A 25525-nucleotide genomic window follows, 5' to 3' on the forward strand; every position below is an offset into this window, starting at 1 on the left:
TTTCTAGTTCAAGAACTAGCAACCCGTGACCACGTTTCATATTTATCAATCCACATAATGTCAATGAGAGGATATCGTTAACTCTTTAATTAAGCTATGAATTCCACTATTGTTAGTAAAGCCATGTCATACACAAGTCATGTACCCAACATTCCGGCTATCGGCTCGACCATCTTTAAAGCATAAGCCTCCACTTATATCAAAGCACATCAGTTATATACGCATGTTCAACGGCTAACTCAGGATTTAGGTAAATCATAAAATGAATGTCACAAGTGAAATTCACAAACGAATTTAGAATTAATTAATTTTGAGTCCAATTCAATGTATTATTCTATCAATGAATACATCTATGTCTCTACCTGTGGAGTCAACTGTTACGATAGTCAAGACTAGCTATCTCCTTAATCGAAATTGTAGACAGCATAATAATCCTTCTTAATATTTGAATCAAATACTCACTTTGATTCTTTTATAGGATTACAAACTCGTTTAGATTATCTATTAAAATAAATTATCTTTTTCGTAATGTAAACATTCTTATAATGTCTTTTATCATCAGTTTAAACATAGACAATTAATAAGTTAATATATACTTGTCACAAATTCGCCATGCATGCAAAATATAAAAAAAAATACAAAAAATATAACATTAAAATATAAAATTTATTCATCATTTAAATATATAAAAAAATTACATGTTTATTATAATATATACACATTTCCCAACATATATATTAATAACGAATTTAGATGAAAGACGATTAGGTAATGCCTCAAAAATTATATCGTTGACTTTTAAATTGGGGGATTTTGATTTGGTAATCTTTTTACAAACATAATTGCTAATTTTAGGGACTAAAAGTTATATTAACCCAAAAAAATTGGTGCCTATGTACTTTGCCTTCTCTTCCTCGAATATATCAACGAAACTCATTTCGATCTCCCTTTCACCAACCTCACTCAACTGAGTCGACTCGATCAAAAAACAACAATGGCCTCTACTTCATCTCTCACTCTGTCTCAAGCTCTCCTAGCTCGAACCATCTTTTCCGATGGGTCCACCCAATCCTCCGACTACCGTGTTTGGCTTCCCACCACCACTTTCTCCGGTCTCAAGCTCACTACCCCACGCTCCCGTCGAGTCCTTCCCACGCGCTTAAACCGGAGTCTCCGAGTCAGTTCCGCTGCCGTCGAGACAATCGGCACTCCTGCCGAGACTTCCTTATTGGAAAAATCAGTCAACACGATCAGATTCTTAGCTATTGATGCTGTCGAAAAGGCTAATTTCGGTCACCCTGGATTACCCATGGGTTGTGCTCCGATGGGTCACGTTTTATACGATGAAATAATGAGGTATAATCGTAAGACCCCTTATTGGTTCAACCGTGATCGTTTCGTCTTGTCTGCTGGTCATGGTTGTATGTTGCAATATGCTCTGCTTCACCTTGCTGGTTATGATAGTGTTCAGGTAAAGCTTTTAAACTTTGTAGCCATGTCCGATTCGGTGAAAAATTGGATTTGGGTTTATTTCCTTTCAGTTCTTTTTAATGTTTTGCATTAAATATGGTGTAACGTGTAGTGTAATTGAGTACATAAACTTTTATTTATTACAATTATACATACGAAAACTTCAATTAAATTGTGATTCATATATATATAAATATATTCATTTATTTTTATATTATATTAATAATTTTTTTATATATAATATATCAACATAATTTCTCTTGGATAATATTGTTTGTAATTTGTGAAAATAGGATGAAATTAAAATTTCATATATAAAATTATGCCAAACCAAAATTTATATATAAAAAATTAAAAAAAAAAAGTTGATTATTAGATTAAAGAACTAAACTTTACAGTTATTGGATTATGTTATAGGAAGATGATTTGAAGAATTTTCGTCAATGGCGAAGCAGAACACCAGGACATCCTGAGAATTTTGAAACACCTGGAGTTGAAGTTACAACTGGTATGTTAGAGGTCAAATTATGTTTTGGTCCCTCTTTATTAAGAAATTTATGATTTAGTCCTTGGAATTTGGTTTTTTGCCTTTATAATATCATTTTGTTGGAAGTGGTGATTGTGTTTTTAAGAAAAATTCATATCAGTATTTTGTATAATTAATGATATTATAAACATAGAGGGACAAAATAGTACATGATTAAAATATAGGGGCTAATCACAAATTTAAGCATAGTAAAGAGATCAAAACCATAATTTGATACTATGTATCATATTGACATGGCATATATATATTGTTGGAAGTGTTGATTGGGTTTTTAAAAACAATTCATATAGTTAAAATGTATTTAACTATTTGGATTAATTAATGATATTATAAATATAGAGGGACAAAATTATATTAGATTAAAATATAGGGACTAAAGACTAAATACTAAATTTGAGCATAATAGAGGGATCAAAACCATAATTTGATAGTATGTTATACTTATGCAAAAGTTATTATATATATAGAATTTTGTCAAGAAACATCTTATTGACATAGACTCACTATAAATAAGGCAAATGTATGTACTTATGTCACAGGGTTAGAATTTTAGTCTTGCAAACCGCGCGACTTTAAGAGATTTCTTTGTTCCAAATCTGCATATGTTAGTGCAATTCTCACAAAAGTGAGAATTCTTGCAGAAGTTCTTTAAAACATCGAAATATAGCGGAAACAAACTCGAATTGAAAGAGCAACGAAGAACAAAAAAGCCAAAGGAAAATGATGCACACAAAATGTTTGAGTAAATGCTCTCAATATATTCTTTAGCTCAAAAAGAATCAAGTAATTATAAATGAAGAGAGAGACCTCTATTTATAGTTGAGCTCTGTTAGATCTAATGGTACAAATTAAATTACATTAATTGTTGAGATTAGTTCTCATCTACAATAAGAGAGTTCTAAGGGCATCTTTATTTTTTAGGATTTAAAATAATTATCTTGGTAAAATACAATTTACTAGAGTGTTTCAATTCAATTAGGATTCAAGTAGATAGGTCTTGAGTCTCGTCCACGTGATGGGTAAGTCTTGACGAGCCGAATGACCCTAAGGGAACATGAAGGGTTTGAAATATGTGCATTAATTATGGGATCCTTTGTGCGGCCCATGACATTCTACCCTACATCCTCAGAATGAAACTGGTCCATCTTCTCTTGGAATTACCATAGAACCTCGATAGGTTCTTAACTAGCCTAACTGTCGGGAAGTCCCCTCCATCGTACAAGGTACTCATGCCTCGACTTGTAGTACTTCCGTCAGATTACTCGGTTTGCCATAATGCATTCAACATCAAAATTGTAGGAAATATTTACTCCTATTAGCGCTCGTTCGGACTTGCCTTGATTTGGATACTCTTGATCCTCATGGAAAGGCTCAAGCATACTGACATGGAATACGGGATGGAACTTGAGTTTTGTTGGCAACTCTAGTTTTTAGGCTACCTTGCTTACACTTTTAGAATTCTGAAAGGTCCCTCATATCGTCACACAAGCCCCTTATGCAAGCCAATGTGGCACAAAATCAAGTGTTGTTTATCAAGAATTGAGTTACCAACGTGATACTGTACATTTCTGTGATTCTAATCAATCCATTTCTTGTTGTGCTTACTTGCCTTATGTAGGCAAGCTCAAGCTAAGTCATTATGCTTTTGCCAATCTTTAGCAAATCACTAAGCTACTAGATTTGGTCATTCGTAACGAGTCACAACAACATTGGGTGTGAGTGATTGTTGCCCCATCATTACCTCGAAAGGACTCTGATTCATGGCCCCACCCCGCTGCAAGTTATAAAAAAAATTGGCCACAGAAACAACTTTGACCAGTCTCTCTGTGTGGCACTCACATGTACTGAAGATAAGTTTCCAATACAGTTTTTACTCTTTCATGTTGCCCATTAGTTTGCAGATGCATACTAGTGGAAAAGTTCAAGTCTAACCCCATCAACTTGTATAACTTTGTCTAGAATCGACCCGTAAATCGCCCATCTCATTCACTGACAATAAACTGTGGCACCCCCAATATTTCACCACATATCTAAGGAACAAACGAGCTACCTCCTCAGTAGGGCACTCATTGGTTGCTGGAATGAAAGTTTTATCATTGGAAAATCTGTCAAACATAACAACAATACTTGTAAACCATCAGATTTAGGCAAACTAATAATAAAATCCATGGATACACTTTTTCATGGACGTTCCAAAATGGGCAAAGACTGCAATAAATCGACTAACGTTTTCAACTCTATTTTGTCTTATTAGCACACTAGACAAGTCTTCATATAAGTCTCAACATCATCACTCATGTGAGGCCAATAATAATGGTCCTCAAAAGAGCAAGAGTGCGGTGTCTACTTAGATGGCTAGCTCGAGTCATGACACTTCTTCATGACTTTCTTGCACAGTTTCTCATATTGAGGCACATAAAAATGATACCCCTGAGTGTACAACAAATCTCCATTGAGCCAAAATCGTCTCATTTTTCTCTTTTTTTGGCAAGTTCTATCAATGTTTTGGTTGTGGGATCATTGAACTATCCCTCTTTAATGCACTCTAATAAAAAGCTATCTGGTTGGTTGTTTGTTGCAAATTTCATTTTTTAGCTTAATTCATTAGCCACTACATTGGATTTCCCCGACTTATATTACATGCTGAAATAAAATTCTGTGAAGAAAACCTGCCAACGAGTCTATTTGGAGGATAACTTTTTCTGAGTAAGAAAATAACTATTTTTCACATTGTTTATAAATGCCACGAATTTGGAACCTAGCAAATAGTGTCTCTATGTGCGCAAACAATGAACCATTGCGGTCATCTCTTTCTCTTGAATTGTGTATTACCACTCAGTATCATTAAGCTTATGACTCTCAAAAGTAATTGAATGACCATCCTACATCAATACTCCTCCAATAGAATAGTCTGATGCATCCGTATGCACCTCATACGATTTGGTATAATTCGATAAGGCAAGCATAGGATTTTTTATCATCACATTTTTCACTTAATCAATGGTTTTCCGACATTGTTCATTCCAATCCCATATCTTACTCTTCTTCAATAGGTCTGTCAAGGATGCGGTGATTTTGGAGTAGCCTTGGATGAAGCGTCAGTAATAGTTTGCCAGCCAAGGAAAGATCGCAACTTAGTTGCCTTGGTTGGTGGTTCCCAATCAGCAATTGCTCGAATTTTCTCCTCGTACATCCAGATTTTTCCACCTCCCACAATGTGGCCTAAGAATGGCACCACACACTGAGCGAACGAGCATTTATCTTCCTTGAAAAAAATCTCATTCTCTCGCAAGGCTTGGAAAACTTCCCTTAAATGCTCCACATATTGCTTAAGTAACTTGATGTACACCACAATATTGTAAAGGTAAATAACCATAAAATAATCTAGAAAAGGTTGAAGTACCTTATTCATTAGGGTGCAAAATTTTGCTGGAGCATTGGTTATTCTAAAGGGCATAACCAAGAACTCATACGAGCCATAACACATCATGCAAACTATCTTTAGCTCGTCCCCTTCGGCTACCTTGACTTGGTGGTACTCGAATCACAAATCCAACTTGGTAAACAACCTTGCACTTCCCAATTGATCAAAGAAATTTGCAATGGGATGAACCAGATACCTATTCTTCACAATAATCTTGTTTAATGCCTGATAATCAATGCACAATCTTAATGACTCATCATGCTTTCTCTGAAATAGAATCGTGTACCAAACGGAGCTTTAAACGATCTAATGAACCCATAATATTTTCACTACTCTTTTAACTTTGGCGGAGACATACAATATGAGACCTTAACTGACAGGTTCAATATTGGGCATCAACTCAATCTTGTGACCTACCTCCCTTTTAGGTGATAACTTTTTGGGCAACTCAGCAGTCATCACATCCCAAAAAGACTATAATAATTGTACTATTTCCTTAGAAATTTCATCAACGGACTTGATAAAATCGTCAGCTTTCAAGGTTTCTAATTATGAAACTTCATCTTTGCATACATATTTTAAAAACTGGATTGATGATAATACATTGGCTTCTACACCATTATCTCGTTTAATTGACACTACATATCGGTGGCATAGATCCAGGATGCACATGCAATCAATAAAAAGGACAAGAAGTACATTAACTCGATCAAGGGATTTTAATCCAACCATAAAGTCATAATCATCAAATGGTATTAACTTGATAGTTTCCTTTTCGGTCGAACTGCCAAGTTGAAGTTCAACTCATTTTGTAACACCTATTATTGAGACTCTCTTGAAATTCATTGTCTCAATCCACCCCAATTTCCCCTCAAACTTGGGACCAAGATTCTAAGTAGACTATTCAGACATGAATAGATATAAAGAGTCCATGTCTATCAGTGCATTCAATCTTCTACCTGCCACCATGATGTCTATAAAGATCAGTTCATTTTGCTTATGACCCTTTTTAGCTTCAACAAACTCAAGATTGAATTAAGCTTCAACTTTACTTTTTTTGACTCATTATCTTCTTTGATGGTAGAACATAGATCGTTTCGGATAATTCTTTACCATATGCGGACCCTTATAAATGAAGCATTTCAATAGCCTTTACTTCTGTTCCTATTGTTTGTCGAGTTTAGCTTTTTGAACCGTTTGGTTCTTACCGTCTTCATTCTTTGTCAGTCTGTTTTTTTTCTCCCTCACCATTATTCTTTGGTTTGAATTTGGGCTTGGAAAACTCAAACCTTTCCGATTTCTTAGTACCTAGCTCAATAAGCGACTCTGCAACAGTCATGGCTTTGGTAAGTTTCTCAACTCCATGTCTTTCCAATTCCTATTTAACTCATGGCTTCAACCCATCCATGAAAATGAAGAATGTCTCCTCACTCAAATCCGTAATTTGGAGCATTAGTTCACTGAACTCCTTCATATATTCTCAAATTGTGCCACATTGCAAAAACCGACGCAACTTAACCCAAGCCTCCTCTAGACATATTGGGAGGTAAAATTGCTCCTTGAACTCTTTTTGAAACTCTTCTTAAGTCTCAATTTCGATCCCAACTTGCATTTCATCTAGGGATCTACGACACTACCGTAGAAAAGTGACATCAATAAAATACATGAAAGTAGTGTTTACATTAACATCATCTTTCTTGATACCCACAACACAGAAGTATTACTACATTTCTCATAAGAAGTTGTCCACTTCCCTCGTGAACCTTGTCCTCTTGAACTTTTTCAATTTGGGGACATCAATCTTATGGCTTAGTGTCGCATTTAACATTCTTTTTCTTATAGCAACTCTTCACACTGTGAGTTCTCCTTTGTGCTCCTCGATCTTTGAGTTCAAAGTTGTTATTATGGTTTCGAGAGCATCATTCCTTTCAATTAGCTTATCCACAATAGTGTTAAAAAGTACTTGCAACGTGTCCACATTGGAACTAAAGGCCTTTTCCAAATATTCATTGAACTGCTATTTTATTGGGTCTAACTCCTCAGTGTGTGTCTTTATTACCTCGAGCATTTCCTTCAATTCCCCTATGGATTTCTTGATATGGACCACTTGACTTTCCAAAGTCGACAGCATATCCCTTGATTTGTTTCGTTTCTTGCCCCTCTCATGAGTTTTTATTGGGACATTTTACTTTTCTGCTCCTTTTGACATTTCAACATTGCCTTCGTAACCTTAATTCGGATACCAACTGTCACAGGATTAGAAACTTAACCTTGCAAATCATGCGGTCTTAGGTGATTTCTTTATTCTAAATTTGCCTACGTTAGCCTAGTTGTCGCAAAATCGAGAATTCTCACAGAATTCTTTAAGTCACTAAAATATAGCAAAAGCGAACTTGAACTGAAAGAGCAACTAAAAATAAAAAAAGCCAAAGGAAAGTGATGCACACAAGATGTTTGAATAAATGCTCTTAATATATTCTTTAGCTCAGAAAGAATGAAGTGATTACAAATGGATGTAAAAGTCCAGATTCAACGGTACAGATTAAATTACGTCAATAGCTGATATTAGTTTTCATCTACAATAAGAGTCTTAAGGGATTTAAATTGTTTACATGTTTATTATTTAGTATTTATAGTAATTATCCTGATAAAATATAATTTATTGGAGTGTTCCACTTCAATCAGGATTCAGTAGATGAGCCTTGAGTATCTTTCAAGTGACGGGCCAATATTGACGGACCGAATGACACTAAGGAAACATGACAGGTCTAAAATATGCGCATCAGTTATGGACTTCTTTGCACGACCCATGACACTTATATGTGGTATATTTTCTTTTACATACAGGTCCTCTTGGTCAAGGTATTGCAAACGCTGTCGGGTTGGCTCTAACTGAGAAGCACTAGCTGCTAGGTTCAACAAGCCTAACAATGAGATTGTTGACCACTACACATATTATTACTTCTCAATTTTTTACGGTTCATTGTGTTATGATATCTTGTATGGATAATAAATTGATCTTTTTTTTGTAGGTATGCTATTTTAGGTGATGGTTGTCAAATGGAGGGTGTTGCGAATGAAGCTTGTTTGCTTGCTAGGCACTGGGACTTGGAAAGCTTATTGCTTTCTACGATGACAATCACATTTCGATCGGTGGTGACACGGAAATTGCTTTTACTGAGAATGTCAAGGAACATTTTAAAGGCCGTGGGTGGCATGTTATTTGGATCAAGATTGGGAATACTGGTTACGATGAGATTCGTGCTTCTATTAAGGAAGGAAAGGGTGTCAAAGACAAGCCCACTTTGATCAAGGTCATATATTATCTAGATGCTTGTTGAGTTTATAGTCGAAATTAGGCTCGTAAAAATAGTCTTCCTCTTATTCTTTGCAGGTGACAAACAATGCAAACTTGTACAATGTTTACGGTAGTGCATTGGGTGCCATGGAAGTGGATGCTGCTAGGAAAAACCTTGCATGGCCACACGAGCCATTCCATGTACCCAAAGATGTTAAAAGGTAAGGAGATTTGTAAAGGTTTCAATATATGCATTTGATTATGTTTTCTTGTTTGGTGTTCGAAACTTTCTTCCCATATTTGCAGGTATTGGAGTCGCCTTGTCTAACAGGGAGCTACCCTTGAAACCGAATGGAATGTAAAGTTTGCAGAATATGAGAAAAAATATAAAGATTAAGTTGAAAAGCTCAAATTAATCATCACCGGTAAGCTATCGACCAGATGGAAGAAGGCACTTCCAATGAGTACCCCTCTTATTGTCTCTATAACAGCCCGATTTAAGGCCTAGTCGAAATAATGGTCTCGGGACCAAAAATCCGAAGTTAAAAAAATTATTTTATTTAGAGTCATAGTATGTTTATATTAGTACATGAAAAATTTGGTGAGTTAATTTTGATGTTTGTGAGCCTGATTGTGAAAAATGACTAAATCGCATAAAGTGTAAAAGTCCTAAATTGATAGATAAAAGTGTTAAATAGCTAGAGAATATAAATTGGGGGCCTTTAAAGGTCAATTAGACCCCTAGAAATAGGGTGGCCGACCATAGGAGACGTGTGGTAAAAAAATTCAATTTTTGGTGGGATTAGGTGACCAATTTTGACTAAAATAGAAAATAGAAAAAGGAAATGATATCACCCTATTTCCAATTTCTTCTTAGCTGAAAATATCAGCCATTGTTGGGGTTTTAAGCTTCAAATATTTTCAACAACTTGAAGCACTAACAAGTAAGTGATCCTAATGGCTTTTCTAAAATATTTTTGTACTTTTGAGACCCTTGAAGCATTAGTTTTCAAATGAGGGTGCTATCTTGCAAAATGATCAAGAGTTTAGGGTTTTTCCATGAAAGAATTTGTGTTGTTTGCTGAGTTTTTATGGAAAAAATGAGTCTTGGTTGTTTTATAAACAACTTTTGTGAAAGGCGTTAGCTTGAAAATACCGAAAGGGACTGTTTTGCATAAGTTGCAAAATAAGTGATAAATGTGTGAAATAGTGGGAATTTTAGGTTGCTATAAGAGTAAAAAGAGTTTAGCTAGGCTTAAGAGGTGAAGAAATTCGATAAAAATCAATTTTTGGGCATAGAGGTAAAATGGTCATTTTGCCAAAGTCTAGGGGCAAAATGGTCATTTTACTAAAAATATGAATTTTCAATTGCCTAATTGTAATTAGTGACTAAACGAGTGTATTTTGCTAATATAGATCAAGAATTTTCAAATTCGAACCAAGACCGGGGGAAAGCCAAACAAATCGACTAAACCGTATAGTCGCTACATTTTGAAATCCGAGGTAAGTTGTATGTAAATAATATAACTACGTTGCTACTATCTGTATGTAAATTGTCATTGAATAGATATGGCATGAATTTCTTGATTTCGAGATTGAGAACGTGTATTGATCATTGAGATAGTAGAATTCACGTTGGGACCTTAGGAAGTAAACCAGATATTCATGCCGTATCACTTGGGTCATTTGTGTGAGCTAGCGTAAGACATGTCTAGACATGCATCGGCTACATTATGAGAGCCAGTGTAAGACCATGTCTTGGACATGGCATCGACATTGAGATGAGTACTAGTGTAAGACATGTCTGGGACATGCATCAGCCTTGAGACGTAAGCCAGTATAAGATATGTCTGGGACATGCAACTGCTATGAGATGTGTCAGTGTAAGACCATGTCTGGGACATGGCATCGGAACAGTTATGTGAGAGCTAGTGTAAGACCATGTCTAGGACATAGCATCAGCCTCAAAGATGATAGCCAATGTAAGACCATGTCTGGGACATGGCATCGGCACTTTACCCATGATTGAGGCTTATGAAATATCCGGTAGTGTTCCGAATGGTTCAACGGAAAGAGTTATAAATTTAAGTTAATGAGAAAAGTATAACCGTATTGTGAGTATTACAGGTACCTAAGTGATACATATGTATAAAATGTGAACTCATTGTATATGCTATGTGATTTGTATGAAGTAAAGAGTAAGTCATGCGTGTGCCCACTTTGGTATCATAAGTTGTTGGTAAATTGTAGACTTATTGTTGTATATTTATTTATATGCAACTTACTAAGCTTTATGCTTACTCCTTTTCCTTTTCAATTCTTTTAGTGTTGCCTAACTAGCTCAAGGATCATCGAAAGTCAGAGATATCGATCACACTATCAGCCGAAACATTCGGTATAGTTCGATTTATATTTTTGAATATGGCATGTATAGAATTAGAACTTATTATTTTGAGCCTTTGAGATTTAGCTAAATGTGTTAGCTTGGGATAGATCCCACATTTAGTATTAAGCCATGAATGATGGCTAATATTTATTTTGAGTTTATAAAAGTTGCATCTACATGGTTGAATGAATGTTTATTGTGGTTGATTTGATTTTAGAAATTATGCTTGTTTTGGTATTGGCTGGTATTTGCGTGAAAATAGGTATGCAATAGTGGCAATGAGGTTTGGTAAATATCCTTATATTGCCCACACAGGTAGACACACGGGCGTATGTTTAGGCCATGTGTGACACACGATCAACCCTATAGGCGTATGGTCGGGTCGTGCGATCCCTGTACTTAAAAATTTCAAGTCAGTATGCATGATAATAAACACACAGGGAGAGAGACGATCGTGTGGAGGACACGGCCTAGTACACGGGCTTGTGCCTTGGCCGTGTGACAATTTAAGAATGCTGATGTCAGAAACAGAATACCCAGGTTTTTGCACACGGGTTAAGACACAGGCGTGTCGTGATCGTGTGAGGGACACGGGACATTGACACGAACGTGTGTCTGGCCGTGTGAAAACCCCTGTAGGTGTGAATTAGAATTTAATTCCATACGAGTGTGGGACACGGGCGTGTCCCAGGGTGCTTAGGCCGTGTGAGTCACACGGACCACTAGCACGGCCATGTCAAAATGGTCACACGGGTGTGTTACCCTTCCACACGGGCGTATGCCTTATTTTAAGGCAAATTTCTTAAGGTTGGTTTAATGACCCAAAATGGTTTCGAATAGTTTTTAACGGTCGATTTGGGGCTTGTAGCCCTATAATAAAAAGTTTAAAGTAGAAATTGAAAAAGTTTTAATTTGGACCAATTCTCGGTGGCTTGAGATTGTTTGTATGTATGAGATAAAGTTAGGTAATGCCTTGTACTCCGACCCGGCGTGGGTTACGGGTACAGGATGTTACATTTAGTAGTATCAGAACTATGATTTAGTCGGTTCTAGGACTAACCTAGCGAGAGTATGAGTCTAGCTATACATGCCATAATTGTCATTGATAGTGTGACGAATTCTGACGATTATAAATTATGTTTTTATATAGTAAATGGATCCTTATAGAGTCACGGCGGATGACGTGGAAAGTAATGCGCCGGCTCCTGCCAAAGGGATCATGCCAATTGAGAGTGAGCCCATGACTATGGGCCAAGGCAGAGGGGCTGGAGAAGCCTACCTTCAGATGATAGATGATTGGTATACAGAGTTCGTTCCTGCGACCCCGAACACTTCACCTCCCCCTCCCCCGATTTCTAGTATGCCCTAGTAATTCCGTAAGGCGCGGACATGTTTAGAAGAGAGAAGCCTCCGGTAGACAAGATTCGAAAATAAGGAGCCAAGGAATTTCAGGCTAGCATAGATGATGATCCGGAGAGAGCATAATTTTGGCTAGAAAATACCATCAGGGTATTTTATGAATTATCATGCACACCTGAAGAATGCATAAAGTGTGCGGTGTCACTTTTACGGGATTCGGCATATCAGTGGTGGAATACTCTCGTGTCTGTGGTACCGAGAGAAAGAGTAACTTCGGAATTTTTCAAAGAAGAGTTCCCAAAAATGTATGTTAGCCAGAGGTTCATGGATCAAAAAAGGAAGGAATATTTAGAGTTGAAGCAAGGTAATAAGATTGTGATGGAGTATGAACGCCAGTTCCTGAAACTCAGCAAATATGCGCGGGAATGCGTATCCACTGAAGCTACCATGTGTAAGAGATTTGAGGATGGATTTAATAAAGATATCCGAGTATTTGTTGGCATCTTAGAGATAAGAGAATTTGTAGTACTCGTCGAGAGAGCATGCAAGGCTAAGGAGCTAGTAAAAGAAAGTAGAAAAGCAGTTATTGAGTAGCAGGATTCAAAAAAGAGATAGATAGGGAAATCATATCAGTTCTCGTCTAAAAGATCAAAAGAGTTTGCTACTCGATCGAATGTTTCGGTGGGGTTTTCAAATAGAAACAAGAACCAACAGAACGCAACTTCTAGAGCCCAGATCGCTTCTATCGCGAGTGTCGGTACTGCTCAGCCAAATAAGCCAGAATGCTTGCAGTGTGGTAGGCATCATTTTTGCGAGTGCCAAGGAAACGAGAGGGGTTGCTACAAGTGTAGGTCACTAGACCACTTTATTTGTAATTGCCCTGAAATGGGAGAGAGAAAGCAAGAAGTAAAGGCAAGCAATGCTCCATTGAGGGGTAGACCACAAAAGAACCTGGGATGCGTGGCTTCTAGAAAAAGTGCACCCAGAGACGCTGTAGTGAAGTTCGAGGGCAAAGCACCTGCAAGGACTTATGCTATTCGAGCTCAGGAAGAAGCAGAATCTCCCGATGTGATCACGGGTACTTTTTCTATCCATGATATATCTGTTGTTACATTAATTGACCCGGGATCTACCCACTCTTATATTTGTATGAAATTAGTACCTCGTATGAGCATGTTAGTAGAGTCCACTGAGTTTGTGATCAAAGTGTCTAACCCTTTAGGCAAATATGTATTAGTGGACCAAGTGTGTAAGGATTGCCCTTTGACAATTAGAGGTCATTGCTTTCCGGCTAACTTGATGTTATTGCCGTTTAATGAATTTGACGTAATTCTTGGGATGGATTGGTTGACTTCTCATAATGTTGTAGTAGACTGTGGGAGGAAAGTTATTAAGTTGAAATGTGAAGACGGGAATGTTCTTCGAGTTCAACCAGATGGATGAAATAATCTGCCTGTATTAATATCGTCTTTAACTGCTAAGAAATATTTAAGGAAAGGATATGAGGCCTATCTAGCTTTTGTGTTGAATGCTCAAGTGTCTGAGTTGAAGATTGAATTGGTACAAGTGGTCTGTAAGTTTACAGACGTGTTCCCGGAAGAATTACCCGGACTACCTTCAGTGAGGGAAATCGAGTTTGGAATTGAGTTAGTTCCTGGTATGACGCCTATCTCGATTGCTTCATATAGGATGGCTCCAACCTACTTGAAAGAGTTGAAAGCACAGTTGCAAGAGCTAACGGATAAGGGCTTTGCGAGACCAAGTTTTTCATCATGGGGTGCTCCAGTACTTTTTGTGAAAAAAAAAGACGGGTCGATGAGATTATGTATCGACTATAGACAACTCAATAAGGTGACGGTAAAGAACAAATATCCTTTGTCAAGAATCGATGATTTTTTCGATCAGTTGAAGGGGGCCACTGTATTTTCCAAGATTTATCTAAGATCCGGGTACTACCAGTTGAGAGTGAAGAGCAAGATGTACCAAAGACTGATTTTCGGACAAGATATGGGCATTATGAATTCCTTATTATGCCTTTTGGTTTGACTAATGCCCTGGCGGTATTTATTGATCTGATGAACCGCATTTTCAGGCCATATTTGGATAAGTTTGTTGTCGTCTTTATCGATGACATATTAATTTATTCGCGTGATAAGAGCGAGCACGCAGAGTTGTTGCAAACCTTGAGAGACAAAAGATTGTATGCCAAGTTCAGTAAGAGTGAATTTTGGCTTAAGGAGGTCGGTTTTCTAGGACATCCTGTATCAGGAGATGGGATCCAAGTTGACCTAAGTAAGATTTCGGCTATTGTTGAATGAAAACCTCCGAAGAATGTGACAGAGGTTCAAAGCTTTTTAGAGTTGGCCGGGTACTATAGACGGTTTGTAAACAGATTCTCTGTGATAGCTACGCCGATGACGAGACTACTATAAAAGGATGTCAAATTTGAATGGACAGAAAAGTACCAGCAGAGTTTCGAGAAATTAAAGGCTTTATTGACTGAAGCCCCAGTGTTAGTGCAACTGGAGTCGGGTAAGAAGTTTGTAGTATATAGCGACGCCACTTTAAATGGTTTGAGGTGCGTGCTTATGCAAGAAGGTAAGATCATAGCTTATGTTTCAAGACAATTGAAGCCACATGAGAAAAACTACCTGACGCATGATTTAGAGGTGGCCTCCATCGTGTTCGCGCTGAAAATTTGGAAATACCATTTGTATGGGGAGAAATGTCGGGTATTCACCTACCATAAGAGCTTAAAGTACTTGATGACTCAAAAGGAATTGAATTTACGGCAACGATGGTGGTTAGAGCTGATAAAGGACTATGAATTGATTATCGACTACCATCCGGGAAAGGCGAATGTAGTCGCTGACGCTTTAAGTAGAAAATCGTTATTTGTGCTGAGAGCAATGAATGTCAATATGACATTATCTGATGATGGTACAATTCTAACAGAGATGAGAGCTAGACCGACGTTTCTTCAAGAGATCCGAGAAGCTCAAAAAGGTGATGAAAAATTGAAAACCAAGAGAACTTAGTGTGAGTCTGGAATTGAATAAGATTTTCGTATCGGTACCAATGGATGTTTAATGTTCAGAGATAGAGTTTGTGTACCCAATGACAATGAGCTTATTCAGAAGATTCTGAGAGAAGCACATAGTGGTTGTTTGTCCGTCCACCCTGGCAGTGTGAAAATGTACAACGACCTTAAGAAAATGTATTGGTCGTCGGTTATGAAAAGAGATATTTCAGAGTTTGTGTCTAAGTGCCTGGTATGTCAAAAGTAAATGCTGAACATCAAGTGCCTTCGGGTCTACTTCAGCCTACCATGATCCCCGAGTGGAAGTGGGATCGGATCACTATGGACTTTGTGACGGGTTTGCCAGTAACCCCGAAGAAAAAGGATGTTGTTTGGGTTATTGTGGATAGGCTAACAAAGTCGACACATTTTATACCAGTGCGTACCGATTACTCCTTTGAGAGATTAGCTGACCTGTATGTTTCCGAAATTGTGAGACTACACGGAGTGCCCATGTAACAGCCCGATTTTGGGCCTAGTCAGAACAGTGGTTTTGGAGCTACTATTTCGAGGCCAGAGAAAATTATTTTGATAGTATTTTGTGTGTTATAACATGTTTATAAAGGTGTATGAAAATTTTGGTATATTAATTTTAGCGATTTCTAGTCCAATTTCGAAAAAGGACTAAATCGCGTAAAAGGTAAAAGTTGTATTTTAGTACCCAAATGTGTCTAATAGCTAGAGTATTAAAATTGAGGGCCTTTGAAATAAAATTAAACCCCTAAATATGGCTTGGCCGGCCATGGGACAAGAAATTTCAAATAGTCAATGTATTTGGTAAGGTGATGTCATATTAGGTGATAAAATGGTACCCTAAGGAATTAGCTTCAACTTTTTCATTTTCTTCCTTCTTCTTTGACCGAAAATACCAGAAAATAAAAGGGTTATGAAGCTTTGAAATTTCAGCAAAGAAACTTCCTTGAAAGTAAGTGATTTTAATGCTTTTTCTTGAAGATTTTTACATTTTTGGAACCCCTAAAGCATAAGCTTTCATAAGAGGGGACTATTTTGCAAAATGATTAAGAGTCTAGGGTTTTGCCATGAATGTATATGTCTTTTTTTCTGAGTTTTTATGGAAGAATGTGAGTTGTAGTTGCCTAATAAACAACTTTTGTGAAGGAAATTTGCATGAAAATACCTTAAAAAGGTTATTATGCAAAGTTGTAAAATGGGTTGTTAATGTGTGTAATAATAATTTTTATGAGTTTCCATAGTTAAGAAAATGGTTTATCTAGGCTTAAGGAGTATAGAAATTGAATAAGAATCTTGTTTCGAGCCTAGGGGCAATTTGGTAATTTTGGCAAAATAGAGGGGCAAAATTGTAAATTTTGCCAAAGTGTGTCAATGGACTAATTTGATTAGTACATTATTTTAATTAGCTAATGTGATGTTTTAGATGTTAAAAAATACGATTTGGGACTAGAACGGGAAAAATTAATTTATGGACGATTACGTCTTTTTCACCTTTGTGGTATCGAGGTAAGTTCGTATGTAAATAATACCATGCTATACATGTATTTAAATGTTACCATCATATGAATTGTACAAATATTAATGTGTATGTGATTAATATAAATATGATGAGACAAAGCATTGATAAGCGAGGAAAAATCTCATTTGAACCTTAGGAATAAAATAGGATACGAGTGACATGTCACTAGGAATTATGAGTCTAGATGACTAGCTCGAGAGTGAGCATTTAAATGTCATGAGATATGAGGTAGCTTTAGCTACAATTGAGGCACTTATATGTAAAGGTTTTTCCGAGTATCCAATTAGTATTCCTAGTGTTCAACGGGTAATCTGATGAAAGAGTTGATGATGGTCCCAATGAGGTAAGTCATTGGTGAGTATGCACTTAGTTATGTTACGAGTTGTTCAGGTATGTACACTAAGCCTATGAGAATGCCTTGGTATGTGATGATCTATGATGCATAAATAGGTGTTCTTACCATGATGGATGAAATGATGGTGTATTAAATTTGTGAATAATGATCATGAATGAGTAACTTAGCCTTGACAGATTTGAGTTACTGCAGTAGTGTAACTTTGAAAATATACTAAAAATAGTGAAAAATGAGTTAGAAGCTGAATAAAATATGGAAATAAATCTTATTGAGTTTAGTTTCTTATAAAAAAAACCGTGTAAGCAAAAGAATTTCCTATAATGAGATATTTGAAGTTGCGTGGGACAGAGTAAGAATGACTTCGAAATCCCCTGTTCTGATTTGAGAAAATCATTATAAATTGTAAAAAAATAGTTATGAGTTATAATTTATATGTTTAGAATCCTTAATGAGTCTATTTTCAAGAGAAATAGACGAGAACATTATTCAAGTCCTGTGCTATGAGATAATTGAACTTTAGTGTAGAAGGGTCCGAACTGCCAGACTGTGAATCAGGGGTAACTTTGAGGAATAAACTATACTAATTTGCTAAACCAACAATTTTGGAAATTTTATGGTAGAAAGGTACATGAGTCTAGTTTCAAGGAAAATTAACGGAACTTAATTTGAATTTTTGTAGCTCCAGATATAAATAATTTAGTGACTGTTGCTAAGGAAGACAGCTTGTCGTGAATTTGAGAATATGTTGTAAACATTGATAAAACATGTTAATGAGTTGCTTATTGTTTTCATATGAACTTACTAAGCGTAAAGCTTACCCCCATTTCTCTCCCATGTTCCCTAGGGTTGCCAGGTTAGCTTGGGTTGGAGGCCGTCAAGGATATTATCACACTGTCGAGTTAACGCTATCGGCGTAAGTAAATCCTAATGTTTCGAGTCTATGGCATGTATAGGGTTTTAAGGTTGAATGTGTGATATTATGATTTAGCCAAAGGTATTGGCTTGTTATTAAGGTGGTATGTAGTCTTGTAAATTGGCCTATGTTGGCTAATGACGTTATGGGCCTATATGATTATTCTTATGCATGTATGTTATTATCTCTTATGATGTAGCTTACAGCATGTATGCCTAGAGATTGAATTGAGATTCATTGATGAGTTAGTAACTGATGCAAGATTAAGTGATTGGTAAATAGTTAATAATGCCTCGTGAATCGTTTGTGGATATGATTATGCATGCTTAGTGATAGACATGAGGTTTGTGACGTAATGATAGTTATGGCAAGTATGTGGTAATGATATGAGTAAATTCTATGATATTTATTGCATAGGAAATTGTTATGAGCATAACATGTTTGTAGATGCTTAAGAGCTCATTTATGCCATGTTGTATGTTATTGGATAAGTATGTGTGCATATGTTGTGAGGGTGACAAATGGCTTGGAAAATAGCCTTGTAATTGTCCACACGGGTAGACACATGGGCGTGTTTCTAGATCGTGTGTGACACACGGTCTGCCCCATGGGTGTGTTATCCAACTGTGCGTCCCCTGCACTTAAAATTTTAAGTCAGTTTAGTACACGGGTAGGTCATATGGGCGTGTGACATGGCCGTGTTTTAAGTTCAATGTCGCACACAGGCTAAGAGCACGGGCGTGTCCCAAGCCACACAGGCGTGTGTGACCACATGGTCTATACCCACACGGGCGTGTGGAGCCTTAAAGCATGAAATTTTTCAAGTTTTTATTAAGTTCTTGGTTTAGTCCCGAACCGCATTTAATACATGTTTTGGGCCTCGTGAGCCCGTTTAAGGGACAAAATGTATGTGAAATGAAAAGTTTTAAATTGATCAAAATTTTACAGCTTGATTTTTTTATAGTTGGTTGGGTTTAAGTCTGGTAACACCTCAAACCCTATCCTGGCATTGGATATGGGTGTTGGTTGAGCTTGAAGTGGGTCAAATTCACAGGGTTGAATTAATTAAGGAGACTGAAAAGAAAGTTAGAGTGATTCGTGACTGCTTGAGGGCTGCATCGGATAGATAGAAATCTTACGCGGATTTGAAACGAAAGGAAATTGAGTTTCTAGTCGGTGATAAGGTATTTTTATAATTATCTCCATAGAGAAAAGTTCTCAGATTTGGTAGAATAGGCAAGTTGAGTCCTCGTTTCATAAGACCTTATGTAGTTACCGAGAAAGTAGGGTCAGTTGCTTACCGATTGGATTTGCCACCGGAATTGGAAAAGATTCACAACGTGTTTCATGTGTCTATGCTACGTTGATATAGATCAGACCCTTCTCATGTGATTAAGTCGACAGAGGTTGAAATTCTTCCAGACATGACTTATGGCGAGGAGCCGGTCAAGATTTTGGCTCGGGAAGTCAAACAATTGAAAAATAAGAATATAGCACTTGTGAAGGTTTTGTGGCATAAACATGGAGTCGAGAAAGCCATATGGGAACTCGAGGAGACTATGAGAGATCAGTACCTGAACTTATTTGCTGGTAAGATTTTCGCGGACGAGAATCCCTAAGAGGGGAGAAATGTAACAGCCCGATTTAGGGCCTAGTCGGAATAGCGGTCTCGGGACCACAAATCCAAAGTTGGAGAAATTATTTTATTATTATTTTGTAGTCATAGCATGTTTATATTAGTACATGAAAAATTTGGTGAGTTAATTTTGACATTTGTGAGCCCAATTGTGAAAAAGAACTAAATCGCATAAAGTGTAAAAGTCCTAAATTGATAGCTAAAGGTGTTAAATAGCTAGAGAACCTAAATTGAGGACCTTTAAAGGGCAATTAGACCCCTAGAAATAGGGTGGCTGGCCATAGGAGACATGTGTGGTCAAAAATTTTAATTTTTGGTGGGATTAGGTGACTAATTTTGACTAAAATAGAAAATAGAAAAAGGAATTGATATCACCCTATTTCCAATTTATTCTTAGCTAAAAATATCAACCATTATTGGGGTTTTGAGCTTCAAAAATTTTCAGCAACTTGAAGCATTCACAAGTAAGTGATCCTAATGGCTTTTCTAAAATATTTTTATACTTTTGAGACCCTTGAAGCATGAGTTTTCAAATGAAGGTGCTATCTTGCAAAATGATCAAGAGTTTAGGGTTTTTCCATGAAAGAACTTGTGTTGTTTTTTGAGTTTTTATGGAAGAAAATGAGTCTTGGTTGTCTTATAAACAACTTTTGTGAAAGGTGTTAGCATGAAAACACCTAAAGAGACTATTTTGCATAAGTTGCAAAATAAGTGATAAGTGTGTAAAATAGTGGGAAATTTAGGTTGCTATAAGGGTAAAAAGAGTTCAGATAAGCTTAAGAGGCGAAGAAATTCGATAAAAATAAATTTTCAGGCATAGGGGTAAAATGGTCATTTTGCCAAAGTCTAGGGCAAAATGGTCATTTTACCGAAAATGTAAAATTTCAATTGCCTAATTGTAATTAGTGACTAAATGAGTGTATTTTTCTAATATAGATCAAGAATTGTCAAATCTGAACCAAGACTAGGGGAAAGCCAAACAAATCGACTAAACCGTATAGTCGCTACATTTTGAAATCCGAGGTAAGTTGTATGTAAATAATATAACTATGTTGCTACTATATGTATTTAAATTTTCATTGAATAGATATGGAATGAATTGCTTGATTTCGATATTGAGAATGTGTAATGATCATTAAGATAGTAGAATTCCCGTTGGGACCTTAGGAAGTAAACTTGATATTCATGTTGTATCACTTGGGTCATTTGTGTAAGCTAGCGTAAGACATGTCTGGGACATGCATCGGCCACATTATGAGAGCCAGTGTAAGACCATGTCTTAGACATGGCATCGGCATTGAGACGAGTACTAGTGTAAGACATGTCTGGGACATGTATCAGCCTCGGGACGTAAGCCAGTATAAGACATGTCTAGGACATGCATTGGCTACGAGATGTGTCAGTGTAAGACAATGTTTGGGACATGGCATCGACACGGTTATGTGAGAGCTAGTGTAAGACTATATTTGGGACATGGCATCAGCCTTGAAGATGATAGCCAATGTAAGACCATGTCTGGGACATGGCATCGGCACTTTACCCATGATTGAGGCTTATGAAATATCCGGTTGTGTTCCAAATAGTTCAACGGCGAGAGTTATAAATTTAAGTTAATGAGAAAAGTATAACCGTATTGTGAGTATTACAGGTACCTAAGTGATACATATGTATATGATGTGAACTCATTGTATATGCTATGTGATTTGTATGAAGTAAAGAGTAAGTCATGCGTGTGCCCACTTTGGTATCATAAGTTGTTGGTAAATTGTAGACTTATTGTTGTATATTTATTTATATGCAACTTACTAAGCTTTATGCTTACTCCCTTTGCTTTCCAATTCTTTCAGTGCCGCCTAACTAGCTCAAGGATTACCGGAAGTTAGAGATATCGATCACAAAATCAGCCGAAATATTCGGTATAGTTGGATTTATATTTTTGAATATGGCATGTATAGGATTATAACTTATTACTTTGAGTCTTGGAGATTTGGCCAAATGTGTTGGCTTGAGATAGATCCCACACTTAGTATTAAGCCATGAATGATGGCTAATATTTATTTTGAGTTTATAAAAGTTGCATCTACATGGTTGGATGAATGTCTATTGTGGCTGATTTGATTTTGGAAATTATGCTTGTTTTGGTATTGGTTGGTATTTTCGTGAAAATAGGTATGCAATGGTGGAAATGAGGTTTGGTAAATAGCCTTATATTGCCTACATGGGTAGACACACGGGCGTATATCTAGGCTATGTGTAACACACGGTCAGTCTTATGGGGGTATGGTCTGGCTGTGTGACCCCTGCACGTAAAAATTTCAAGTCAGTATGCATGATAATAAACACACGGGTAGAGACACGACCGTGTTTCTCAACCGTGTGGAGGACACGGCTTAGTACACGGGCATGTACCTTGGCCGTGTGACCATTTAGGAATACTGATATCAGAAATAGAATACCCAGGTTTTTGCACAGGGGTTAAGACACGGGCGTGTCGTGGCCGTGTGAGGGACACGGGATATTGACACAGACGTGTGTCTGGCCGTGTGAAAACTCCTGTAGGTGTGAATTAGAATTTAATTCTACACGGGTGTGGGACACAGGCGTGCCCCAGGGTGCTTAAGCTGTGTGAGCCATACGGACCACCAACACGACCATGTCGAAATGGTCACACGGGCGTGTTACCCTTCCACACGGGCGTGTGCCCTATTTTAAGGCAAATTTCTTAAGGTTGGTTTAAGGACCCAGAATGGTTCCGAATAGTTTTTAACGGTCGATTTGGGGCTTGTAGGCCCATAATAAGAAGTTTAAAGTAGAAATTGAAAAAAAATTAATTTGGACCAAGTCTCGATGACTTAAGACTGTTTGTATGCATGAGATAAAGTTAGGAAATACTTCGTACACCGACCCGGTGTGGGTTATGGGTATAGGGTGTTACAGTCTCGAGTCTGAATATCGACTAAATTTAGTCAAACACTTGAATTCCTAGACAAATCTTGCTTCGTATGTAAAATGAGGCTTTTTTGTTTGCGAATTCCTAGACATATACTCCGGTGAGCCCCGTTGATGCTACGAGAAACCTCTCTCAACAAAATCTCAATGCTCTTGTAAAAGTACTCCCAGGTTTTCTCAGTGGAAGTGCAAGCCTTGCTTCTTCCAACATGACATTGCTCAAAATGTATGGTAATTTCCAGAAAGACACCCCCGAGGAACGTAATCTTTGGTTTGGTGTTAGAGAACACGGAATGGGAGCCATCTGCAACGGCATTACACATCACAGCCCTGACCTTATTCTGTATTGTGCTACTTTCTTTGTTTTTACCGACTATATGAGAGCTGCTATTAGGATGTCTGTATTGAGTTAAGTTGGAGTTATTTACGTTATGACACACGATTCCATTGGTATCGGGGAAAATGGATCAACCCACCAACCAATCGAACATTTAGCTAGCTTTCGTGCAATGCCTAACGTTTTCATGCTTCGTCCAGCTGATGGAAACGAAACTGCCGGTGCATACAAAGTTGTTATCCTCAATAGAAACACACCTTCCATTATCGCACACTCTCCAGAAAAACTACCCCAACTACCCGGAACTTCCATCGAGGGGGTCGAAAAAGGTGGCTACATTTATATCAGACAATTCTTCAGGAAACAACCCTGACATAGTCCTAATTGAAACTGATTCTGAGTTGGAAATTGTCGTTAAAGCTGGCAATGAACTAAGGAAGGACGAAAAAGCTGTTCGAGTTGTCTCCCTTGTTTCTTGGGAACTATTCGATAATCAATCAGACGCCTAAAAGAAAGTGTTTTACCATCTAGTGTATTGGCTAGGGTAAGTATTGAAGCTGGATCAACTTTCGGGTGGGAAAAGATTGTTGGATCGAAAGGGAAGGCAATTGAAATTGATCGGTTCGGGGCAAGTGCACCAGCAGGTAGATTATACAAAGAATTCGGTTTAATACCAGAGGCTATTGTTACAGCAGCAGAGGAACTTTGCTAGGCATTATTAGGTGCCTTTTGTGATTGTTTTTGTTTTTAAGAATAAAAGAAATCATGTGAATTTCTTATGTTGCTTTTGTGATTTTATATGTTTATGAATTTGTAATTCCTCTTTGAACTATTTTCAATTTGTTGTTATCATGAGTTAATTAGATATTAATTTAATTGATAAATTATTAAATAAGTTATTTTATTATAAATGTATTTTTATCTTTTCATATTCTTTTTATATAAAATCAATAATAATTCAATAACGTAATATATTTTAAACATTTCAATTAAATATTCATTTGATTTTTATATTAACTTTTAATAAATATATTTACTATATAATTCTTTTTACTGTTTCATAAATTCCAGTATATTAATATATAATTTTAAATCTTGATATTGTTTTATAATTTGATTTTTAATTTTTTTATTCGTATTAGTCTCAAAATTTAGAAATTTTTTGGAATTTGGTAACTTATATTAACTTGGTGTTTAAATTTTTTATTCATACTAATTTTGGAATTTAATTACTTTTTTTTTTCGATTTGATTCTTTAATTTGGATTGCGTTAAATTGTGTATTATCCTCACTTAAAATTTTAAAATTTTTATATAAACTTTAAATATTTAAATTATTATAATAAAACTTAAAAGAAAAAAAATGGCCACGAAAATTAAGAATTAAGCTGAAATAAATTATCAAAATTTAGGGTTAAATGTCACATTATATAATATTTAAATATTTTGCAGCAAAATTTAAAGAAATTATATAAAATTAAGCAGTTTCGCAAGAAATATTGAAAAAAAAAAGAAAATGTTGAATAGATGATCATCTTCTTTGACCAACACCACCGAACAAGCAAATTGAATTTTCCAACAACCTTTCACGTTGCCCTTTTCTATGATGCCATCTTTTATTTGGCATCACAATGTTGGTCCAATTAAATTATAATTATTTACTTTATAATGAGGCGGCTAAGGTTTAAATAATTTTTGTATTACTAACCAATCTGGATGCTGCTTTAAATATTATATCTTTGACTCTTACATTGGGGGGTTTTGATTTGGTAGAAACGAATTGCTTTAGTAAAGGGGAAATTAGGATATTGTTTAGGGACCAAATTTGAATAATAAATTTTTAGAGAGAGTGAAAGAATAATTTTATTATTATAATTTCATAAATTTTAAAAAGATTAAAAGGCGAAATATATTAAGGGGCAAGGCTTTACTTCGGACATAAACTCATGTGTGCTTAATTATATATATTATCTTTAAATTCTTATTATTTTTCGATTTAAGGATTTAATGTATGAATAATAATAGGAATTAGATTTTAAATTAATTTTAAACTTACAATTATTTTATTTGAGTTTTTAATATATTTATTTATTGTTTTTTACTTCGGACGTAAAGTCATGTGTGCTTAATTGTTTTATGTAAATATATTTGTATTTAAAATTTGATTTATGTGTTTAATTTGATAAATTAAATTAATAAAAAAATTAATCACGGAAGTTAAGTGAGATGACAAAGGTCTGGTCGAGAGTTGGATTCTTGTCCTGGGTATGGTGCAACTTTA

At 36.3% G+C, this 25525-nt stretch overlaps 2 protein-coding genes across 3 annotated transcripts; both read left to right on the forward strand.

Annotated features, from left to right (window-relative positions):
• Nucleotides 1-931: 931 nt before the first annotated feature.
• On the forward strand, nt 932-11312 carry LOC121210880 (transketolase, chloroplastic). 2 transcript variants are annotated; one of them, XM_041082757.1, is made up of 7 exons: nt 932-1471; nt 1888-1978; nt 8289-8379; nt 8474-8755; nt 8836-8960; nt 9046-9164; nt 10156-11312. In XM_041082757.1, the coding sequence occupies exons 1-3, from the start codon at nt 995-997 to the stop codon at nt 8345-8347; spliced, it is 627 nt and encodes a 208-aa protein (XP_040938691.1). In that variant the 5' UTR covers nt 932-994; the 3' UTR covers nt 8348-8379; nt 8474-8755; nt 8836-8960; nt 9046-9164; nt 10156-11312. The 2 variants fall into 2 exon arrangements, with proteins under 2 accessions (XP_040938691.1, XP_040938692.1); XM_041082758.1 differs by having other exon boundaries at nt 8289-8354.
• Nucleotides 11313-13369: 2057 nt separating this feature from the next.
• On the forward strand, nt 13370-23754 carry LOC121211408 (transketolase, chloroplastic-like). The gene is made up of 4 exons (XM_041084172.1): nt 13370-13562; nt 14022-14141; nt 23080-23309; nt 23446-23754. The coding sequence occupies exons 1-4, from the start codon at nt 13370-13372 to the stop codon at nt 23752-23754; spliced, it is 852 nt and encodes a 283-aa protein (XP_040940106.1).
• The last annotated feature ends 1771 nt before the right edge of the window (nt 23755-25525 follow it).

The sequence above is a fragment of the Gossypium hirsutum genome, chromosome A12 (assembly GCF_007990345.1).
Source record: "Gossypium hirsutum isolate 1008001.06 chromosome A12, Gossypium_hirsutum_v2.1, whole genome shotgun sequence".
Lineage (NCBI taxonomy): Eukaryota > Viridiplantae > Streptophyta > Magnoliopsida > Malvales > Malvaceae > Gossypium > Gossypium hirsutum.

Coding starts and splice junctions, on each gene's coding strand:
- LOC121210880 (XM_041082757.1), top strand. CDS start 995: ATGGCCTCTACTTCATCTCTCACTCTGTCTCAAGCTCTCCTAGCTCGA. Junction 1,472..1,887: donor CTGGTTATGATAGTGTTCAG/GTAAAGCTTTTA, acceptor ATTATGTTATAG/GAAGATGATTTGAAGAATTT. Junction 1,979..8,288: donor TGGAGTTGAAGTTACAACTG/GTATGTTAGAGG, acceptor TTTTACATACAG/GTCCTCTTGGTCAAGGTATT.
- LOC121211408 (XM_041084172.1), top strand. CDS start 13,370: ATGGGAGAGAGAAAGCAAGAAGTAAAGGCAAGCAATGCTCCATTGAGG. Junction 13,563..14,021: donor ATCTCCCGATGTGATCACGG/GTACTTTTTCTA, acceptor TGAATGCTCAAG/TGTCTGAGTTGAAGATTGAA. Junction 14,142..23,079: donor TGGAATTGAGTTAGTTCCTG/GTATGACGCCTA, acceptor AAGTACTCCCAG/GTTTTCTCAGTGGAAGTGCA.